Genomic DNA, 9,268 nt, shown 5'->3' on the forward strand with positions numbered 1-9,268 from the left:
GAAGTGAAGAGATCAACTAGATGTTCGTAAGGGGTTTAGGACCTGAGTTCAGTGAATTGCTTGAGGATGTATTCGAGCATTTTTCCTACTTATCCGGTAGAGCAAATCAGATCGAGGAAACATTCGAACGACAAGGTAATCCCGTTCGACCGTTCTTCCATCTTTGAGAAAGATCAAGACCACCCGAACGCCAATTGGATGTTCTTGAACCAAGCAAACGGTTCAACCTAATAGCAATAAGTAGCGGTAGTCTGAGGCGAGTTAGAAGTCGCCGATCAGGAATAGTGATCCGAGAACATGGTGAATCTAGTCGGGCACCCCCATGTATGATGTGTATGTGTTGCGCTATTATAAGTTTTATAGTAGTTATGGTTTGGCCAATAAGGAAAGCAATTATAGTATAGATGAATCACATAAGAGATAGATTGTTATCGAGTAGATGATGCACAACTTTGCGATATTCCTTACAAAGGAAGTAAAACATAGAAAATACACATCAAATACTTATTGAAAGAGTGTAACATACTCTACAAAATGTCAAATATACATGCATAACATAAGTTATGCCGCGAACATAGATTGATAGTATATGATGAAAAGATAGAAAATAAGAAACGGACACATCAATAAGATTGATAAAAAGCCATAATGATGAAAAGTTAAATGTCATAGAATTTTCGATCTGAATTGACTTACAAGTTTGCAAAAGAAATAAAGCTTTGAGATTTCTTTTGAAAGTATAATTGTGCGCAGACCCATCATATGGCATGCCATGCAAAACATGAGAAACATGATTGAAAATGCATTACAGTATCGGCATATATGTATTTGTATTTTGATACAAATTAATGATTTTACAAAATATAGACCATGTATCATACATTTGCTGATACGAACCTAGAAAGAGATTTGAAATAGCAACTCTTTAGTGATGAGAGGTGTCATCACTCTGATGTGAAATTGTACTAAAAGTTTTGAAAGGATATGAATAAATAATATTTGATTTGGAAGGAAAATGTTTTGAATTGCCGACGGGCAAATTCAAAATGATTTGACACGTAAGAAATCAGATGGAAATCCCTATGACACCAATAACAAAATCGTAATAAGAACAATGACAAACATAAAGATCGTATAGAAATAGATTGATTGTGAACATAGATTTCTCATATCATATGTATACCCTACAAATATAATAATCGTATGGAAGGAGTAAGTCACCTCAAAGTTAAGAGGTGCAGTGACGATCGAAGATATCGATACCAAGGTGTATGATCGATATATGTAACCATCACCACGATATGAACGCGTAATGCGCGTATATATAGATGTTAACATAGTTATAGAATGATGGCGCTTTGAAGAAGCAAACGAAGAGAATGATCGTTAAGGCTAGTAAGACATATAGACATCGAAGTATGTAAAAGAGTATGAAGAAGAGACTCAATAAAGGAATTGAACTATAACAATGAGTATTATCAGATAAATCAAGATAAGAGATAAGGGACGAGAGAAAGGTACCTCTACAGAGGTATTCATGTATAAGAAAGTGTGAGAACCAAAGATGGATAAAGGATACGAAGAGATCGATTTAAATAATCGATATTGAAATGGTTTGAATAACCTGAGTATATCGACTAATACTCGATACAGGCAATCGAGGAAAGGAAGTGAGAACGTCACTTAAAAAGTTAACGAGCAGATAAAAAGGAAGACGAATTCAATGTAGTCATAGACACATGGAGTCAAGAAGGATAGAGTTGAGCTAAGTATAAGGTCAACCTTACTGATAAACGAGATATCAGTAAGAATGTGACAGATGGTTATGCACAAGACCGAGAGTGCAACACGTCGACGAAATGAGTAACTCCCAACCTCCTATCGATAGTCTATGTTGGAGATATTGAAACAAAAAGTACAAGAAGATTAAGAAATACATTAAGACAAAGATAAGAACTTTACTAGATGATGGTAAAGGTACTACCAATCTGATATAGACAATTAAAATTAAAGGAAGCAAGAGATAAGATATGTTATGAAAAAGGACTTGATACATATCGAGTAATACCAAGTGTAGATTCAATTTCATGAGATTCGATACCACGACGCCATGAAGTGTGTGATTGGTGTTAAAGGAAAAGACATTCGTACTTACCATATGACATCAATAAAGATGTCATGTATAAACCTATAAATGATAAAAGCGGGCAAGATAGAAAACGTCAAGAAAGATGACGCCGAACTCCAATAAACTTTGGAATTTATGTGATGCGAGAAGGGAATAGAGATTCATGAAGTAGTACAACCTAACAAGTAAAAGTTAGGACTAATATTAAGATTTCAAGAAGTAATCAAAAGGAGACTGATGGAACTATTAGGAATAATAGTTCATCGTGAATATCAAATTAGGAAGTAAAGGACTAAAGAAAATTTAAAGCTCTTGCTAAGTAAGCCAACACCGATAAGTATAGTTAGCAACAATTAAGAGGGTTATGAAACACGATTCTCAATAAAATTTTATGTTTTGGATAAAAGTTGGACTTCAAAACTCAATTATTCTTAATCGAAGTCAATTGAGATGAGTAAATGGTATTGTATAGATTAAATTTGAATAATTTAATCAAGACATTGTTTGATTTAGTTGGATGTTTTTAAAGCTCAAAAGTAGTGAAAACACAAGAAAAAAAAAGGATAAAAGTATTATTAGAAGCCGACTTTAAGACAATTTCGGAGATTAAAAGAAAGGGTCAAAGTAACAAAAAATGACGAACTTTACATGTTTTCTCATTTTAATCACATAGGTTATATTTTCTCATTTTCATTCACGAACTACCACTTTTTTTTTCAAATTCATGCACGGTGTTGAGGTGACACTCATTTATTGGTGTAAAATGACTTCCACCTCAGTAAATTACACCAATGGAGCCGTGACACCTCAGCACCGTAAATGAATTTGAGAAAAAGTGGTAGTTCATGCATGAAAATGAGAATATTTAAACTGCATGATTTACGTGTAAAGTTGGTGAATTTTTATGACATTAATCCTTAAAGAAATGCCAGAATTAGTTCGAGTCTAAATAAAAAGTGTAAATAAGATGATGAAGTATAAGAATACTGAATTCATTCATATTTGGACTATCTTGGATGCTTTGTTTATAAACTCAAACAGCAGCCTATACAAGCAGTTTTGCAGTCCCTGAACTAGCCTAGAGAAGCGACTTCCGGACCATTTTTTGACACCTTCGGGTATTATTTTCAACCCAAAGTTCAAATGAAAGTTGCAGATAACATTGTTGACTATAAGAATACCAATTCTGTTTGATAAACCGACGCTTTTGAATAGCCGAAGTGAGCTAGAAAAGCAGATTTTGGACAAGTAAAAGTAACTTGAAATACTAAGTTATTCAAGTTGGATTGTTATAATTAATCAAATACAATTTTGATTAATATGAAAGATATTTAAAAACCAACGTTTTAAATCTGTGCCGAAAACGATACGATATAAAGACGATTCGTCTAGTATTACAGAACGAACGAAAGAAAAGGTTGGAAAACATTGACGTCAAGAAGTAAAAAGATACGAGCTTTTAATCACGTTGTCTATTAAAATCCCAACACGATAACAATTGTTATCATGCCGTTACGAAAATCATGTACGAAGCGGCTACGTGTGAACTAAGAAAGTTAACAATGAGATTGGTCATCTCTATTACAACGAACATTGAGCATTGACATGCTAATGACTATCATAAGAAGAGTTAGAGGCCTGAAAGTAAGATACAAATAAATGTATGACATGACTAACCATCCTTAAGGATATTAGCGGTCATCGTATGATAAATCAAAGACTTGATAAGAAAGACAGTTATTCAAGTCGTAAACAATAGAAGAAGAAGAAAAGCACCTAGGAATTCGCTTTGGAAGAAAGGGAAAGTTATCTCCAAGATATATTGGTCCATACCAGATCATAGAACGCATTGGAAAAGTTGCTTATAAGCTATAATTACCACTAGACATGTCACAGGTTCACCCTGTGTTTCATATTTCCATGCTTCAAAAGTATGTATCAGATACCTCTCGTGTGATTCAACCACAAACGGTGGAGGTCTGTCATATGAAGAAGAACCAATAGAGATCGTCGATACACAAGTACGAAAGTTGCGGACCAAAGAAATTTTGATGGTGAAAGTTCTTTGGAGGAACCATTCTATGGAAGAATGTACGAGGGAAACGGAGGCGAGTATACGACAGAGATATCCATATCTGTTTATCCCAAGTACATGGATAAATTTTAAATTCGAGGATGAATTTATTATAAGGAGGGGTGAACGTAATAACCCGAAAAATGTTAAGATAATTAGACTGTGCCACATGTCCTAAATTATGAAATTTACGCCATGTAGGTCGGAAATGTGAATCGAGTTAAGAAAGATAGCCGGAATAAGTTTGTTAAGCGGATAGAGAAATAATAATTTTTAATTGGAAATTATTATTCGTTAAATCGGTTATATAAGAGGCATCGCGATGTAAGACCCTGATTTCTATATATCGTTTTCAGATTACGAATGAATATTTATAATCATAACGCTTTAAATAGCTTTTCTGAAAATGTTTTTATGTGTGATCATATGATTGATGGTTTGAGTAGATCGCAAAAGGTTTATAGTGTTTCAGATTTGCTACGGGTTTTGGAGCAACCACTCTCATTCTCTAGCGCCGGTCTCGACTCGAGATTTCGGATCGTGATAGTTAAGCCTCATATAAATAGAAAGGAACAAAGGATCACATTACCCCCTCAACTTGGCACAAAATATCAAAAAAGTTTAAAACTGGAAAACCGTATAAATTTTATCCTGAACTTATCAAAACCGGGTCAAAAACACCTCTATGTTGACGTGGCACCTTAATTGGAGAGTGGATTTCTAATTAATTATAATTTACTCTAATTAATTATATTTAAACACTAATTAATCATATTTTAACTTTAATTAATACAAGGGTTTTTTTAACCTTTTTCTAAAAAAATTAATTTTTTTTTCAAGTCCGGCGAGGAGGCGAGGAGGAGCCTCCTCGCCAGAGAAGGGAGTTGCTGTTCTTCTCAGAGGCAGAGCAGCATCCGCTCCTCGCATGAGGAGTTAGATGGACAAACCCATATGAGTTTGTTCTAATTTAAAAAAAAATTGTTTTGTTAAAAAATTAATCTGGGGTTGATTTGTTGTATATAAAGAATTTGGGGCTTAATTATTTATACAAAATTTTAAATTAAAGGAATTAATTTTTTTAAAAAAATATTATTAGGTATTAATTTATAATGTAAAAAAAAAGGATCATTTTAAATTTTTTGCCATAAAAAATCATTTAGGATGAAAGAAAACCACCATTAAAACTGCATAGTGTGTCTCACTGTCTTGGATGAGAGTAGGAAGGGATGTTTTTGATCCGATTTTGCTAAATTGAGGGGTAAAGTGAGCCTTTGTTTAAATAGAAAGCGTAGTGAAGTGTTGAAAAAAGGCAAATTGGAATATCAATATCCTAAGCGGCGTCGTTTAGATGCCTAAGCCATAAACAGAGAAGCGAACATTAAAGAAGATGAAAACCCAAACCTAAAACCCTGAAAAATCCTAGTCGAACAGAATGAAATAGAAGCAGAGATAAAGAGAGCAACGCAGATGTTTGCTGTAAGGAAACTTTACAGCCATAACTTCAAGACCCTCTCTTCTCAACTTCTATCCAATCCCAACAGGTATTAAACATTCAAACTTTACTCTCAATTTTTTGAATTATTGAAATGCTAATCGAATTTGATTTTGATTTTGAAACATGGTTTATTGAATGTTTACAGAAATGCTTTGTTAGTAAAGAATGTTAGTCCGAAGCTCACTCGTACCCAACTTATGCAACCGAGTATTAGTGATGAAGATAGGTTTTGCTCGTACTTACCATTGAACCATTCTTTTTATAATGGTACGCGCCGCTGGATGTCTACTCCAAGAGGGAGGAGTATGAGAAGTAAAGTGGAGCAAAGGATGCAAAAAGAGTCCAGTAAAACCGTTAGAGAGATTCGGAGGGCCAAGAAGTTGAAGAAGAAATTGATGACTGATGAGGAGAGAATGATTTACAATCTCAAAAGAGTATGTGTTCTTTGCTTTCCGTTTTAAGATTTCTGTTTAATTCTTATTCTCATCACTTGTGAAACTCGCGAAAATGATTTAGCATGTTTATGCTACCGTGTTATTATTGTTTCATGGTTTCCCTGTACTTCACTGCTTTTACTAGTTCTGCTATGTAATTTTATCTACATCTAACTAGTAATTACTCTGTTTCAATTGTAATCCACAGGCTAAGAAAAAAGTTGCACTCCTTTTACAAAAGCTTAAGAAATATGAGTTGCCTGACCTGCCACCTCCTTTGCATGATCCTGAGCTGTTTACACCTGAGCAAATTCAGGCATATAAGAAGATCGGGTTTAGAAATAAAAATTATGTTCCTGTCGGTGTTCGTGGAGTATTTGGAGGTGTTGTTCAGAATATGCATCTTCACTGGAAGTTTCATGAGACTGTGCAAGTATGCTGTGACAACTTTCCCAAAGAAAAAATAAAGGAAATGGCTACTATGCTAGCAAGATTGAGTGGGGGAATTGTGATAAACACTCATAATGTGAAAACAATCATAATGTTCCGAGGAAGAAACTATCGGCAGCCCAAAAATTTGATACCAATAAATACCCTTACAAAAAGAAAGGTACGCAACTGTGTTTTATTATTTTATATTTCTTATTTCTGGATTTTGCAAAATATAATTGTATGCTTCCTTTCGTGATACAAATTTGGTATATACTGTAGAGCATTTAAAACCTTTAATTGTTTCTGCCCGCATCTGCACTGAGACTGCTGGAACGGGTTGGGGCTAAAAGAAAAAGAAAATAGTGACCTGAAATTGAAACTGTGATTGTCATTACAGCTTGCGAATTATACCATTTTTATCAATTTTTGTAGGCACTATTTAAAGCCAGATTTGAGCAAGCTCTTGAATCTCAGAAGTTGAACATTAAAAAAATAGAACAGCAACTTCGGAGAATGGGCGTAAATCCTGAGGATCCAGTTGCCATGGCTAGCATCCAGAGAGTAGCCTCCACTTTTTTCAATGCTATTGACAAGAAGGAAGGCAGCCCTTATGTCTTCCAAGGCGACATACAGCCGGTAGCACAGCCCACTGATGACTTAAATCTTCCAGATCCTGGTGAAAGTGACCAGGAGGAGCTGGACAAGTTTATAGCTGAAATAGAGGATGCAGCAGATAAAGAATGGGCTGAGGAAGAAGCTAAAGAACAAGAGGAATTTGGCAAGATAAGGTATTGGAACAAAGAGGAATATGGTGGAAGGGTTCGAAGATCAGAAATGTATAGAAATGAAATTTCTGATGGTGAGGAAAGAGGGGCAAGGCGGTGGAAAGATGCGCATGACACGCGGAGGAATTCTGATCGAGACAATGATAGTGACATGTCTGATGGTGGCGATCAGTGGGACTCTGGAGATGTTGGAAATGTTCATAAATTTGAGAGTGATGCTGATGACTCTTCTGATGAAGTTCATAGTGCACAAAGTAGATACAGAGGTGTGCAGAGGCAGCGGGATGGGATTGGTAGGGACATTGGTAGGGACTATAATGATAAGAATATCAGCAGACGGAATCCAGTAATTAAATTTCAAAGGGAGGTGGTTGAAGAAAAGTCGGAATCAGAGGAGATGTTGAGCGACCTTGATAATGCGATGTGGGAATCAAGTTCTGAGGAAGAAGGTGAAGCAAGAGCACCAAGAGTGGAGGCAAGTCATAAATTAGAAGATATATCGGGAGATCAAGATAGTCAAAAGTTGGAATCAAATTCTAGGCAACAGTATGACTTAAATGCATCACGTAAAAAATCTAGTCATGATTTCAGGAGCAGCAGAAATGAGAAGATGGGATTTAATGCTATTAGGAGTGATGCAGAGGAAAATGATAAATTGCCCCATGAGTTTAATATATCTAGACATGCGGAGCAGGAAAGGACCCGCTCTTCCTTTAGAACTTCTGAAGATAACATTAGGCAAAGAATAACTCAGGAAGATTCAGGGTCAGAGAATATGATTAGTGACTCAGAAGTTGCTGAATGGGAATCAGAAACAGACGTCGAAGAAGACTCGAGAGCTGGCAATGAATGGAAACATGATTATGGGGATAGTGGTGAAACTGAAGATTACCAGCACAAGCAATGTGAGACGAACGAAGTAAATTATAAAAAGAAGACACAAAAAGAGGTGGATGAGGATTGGGATAGCGATTAGCTGAGAGGAGCTGCATTGCTTCCATGTCGACGCAAGTCAAGGTAACTAAATTTTCTTTCGATCAATCAAAGCAGAATCTATGGTACTTAACATTGACGGTGGTTAAGAAAGGATTGCGTACTTGTACCTTTCTGATAAGAAAACAACACATTACTTGAAGCACTCTGTACAAAAAAGCAATTTTGCTTCTGCAAATTCATTTGTTGCCCTGTGTTGTGTTGGTGTTGAATTACTGTTCTTTTCCATGGGGAAATCCATGGTCTGTGTAAACATAATTGAGGATAAATTTCTATCTATTTAGGGCATAATTTGCCGTTCTTTAATCAGTTCAGCAGTTTGAATGAAATGCCTATGAATTATGATATACAAGAATAAAAGATGCATTTATAATGATTATTAATCTTAAGCTTTTAATTATGAGGAAATTATGTTCAGCGACTCAGTTATCTCAAACTTTACATTAGTCAGCAAACCAAATTTTTTTTGGGGAATTTCTTTGTGGTAATTTCCTATAATCACTATTCGCTAATTTATTTACAATTTTACCTGTTAGTTTTTGATTTTTTTTATTTACGAAAAATACCTTTTTCTTTTTTTAATTTCAAAAATACTTTTTTTCACTTTTTAATAATTTATTTTCTTTTTTATAGATTTTTTTTCCTGGTATTTTTTTTATCTTGTTTTTAGTATAATTATAGTATATTATAGTGTATTTATTGCGTTTTTTTGTGTAATTATGATGTTTTTATAGTGTACAAATAGTGTTCATATAGTGTATTCATAGTATTTTTATAGTGTAATAATAGTGTATAAAGTGTATTTATGGCATTTTTGTAGTGTTTTATAGTGTTTTTATGGTGTATACCATAAAAATACTGCAAATACTAGATTGTACAAAAATAATTCAAACCAATCAAGTCAAATCAATTCAACCAAACCAAACT

At 34.6% G+C, this 9,268-nt stretch overlaps 1 protein-coding gene across 1 annotated transcript; it reads left to right on the forward strand.

Moving 5' to 3' along the window:
- Positions 1 to 5,518: 5,518 nt before the first annotated feature.
- On the forward strand, positions 5,519 to 8,647 carry LOC126674286 (CRM-domain containing factor CFM9, mitochondrial). The gene is made up of 4 exons (XM_050368715.2): positions 5,519 to 5,743; positions 5,843 to 6,131; positions 6,340 to 6,741; positions 6,996 to 8,647. The coding sequence occupies exons 1-4, from the start codon at positions 5,670 to 5,672 to the stop codon at positions 8,322 to 8,324; spliced, it is 2,094 nt and encodes a 697-aa protein (XP_050224672.1). The 5' UTR covers positions 5,519 to 5,669; the 3' UTR covers positions 8,325 to 8,647.
- The last annotated feature ends 621 nt before the right edge of the window (positions 8,648 to 9,268 follow it).

The sequence above is a fragment of the Mercurialis annua genome, linkage group LG3 (assembly GCF_937616625.2).
Source record: "Mercurialis annua linkage group LG3, ddMerAnnu1.2, whole genome shotgun sequence".
NCBI classification, from domain to species: domain Eukaryota; kingdom Viridiplantae; phylum Streptophyta; class Magnoliopsida; order Malpighiales; family Euphorbiaceae; genus Mercurialis; species Mercurialis annua.

Coding starts and splice junctions, on each gene's coding strand:
- LOC126674286 (XM_050368715.2), top strand. CDS start 5,670: ATGTTTGCTGTAAGGAAACTTTACAGCCATAACTTCAAGACCCTCTCT. Junction 5,744..5,842: donor CTTCTATCCAATCCCAACAG/GTATTAAACATT, acceptor GAATGTTTACAG/AAATGCTTTGTTAGTAAAGA. Junction 6,132..6,339: donor TGATTTACAATCTCAAAAGA/GTATGTGTTCTT, acceptor TGTAATCCACAG/GCTAAGAAAAAAGTTGCACT.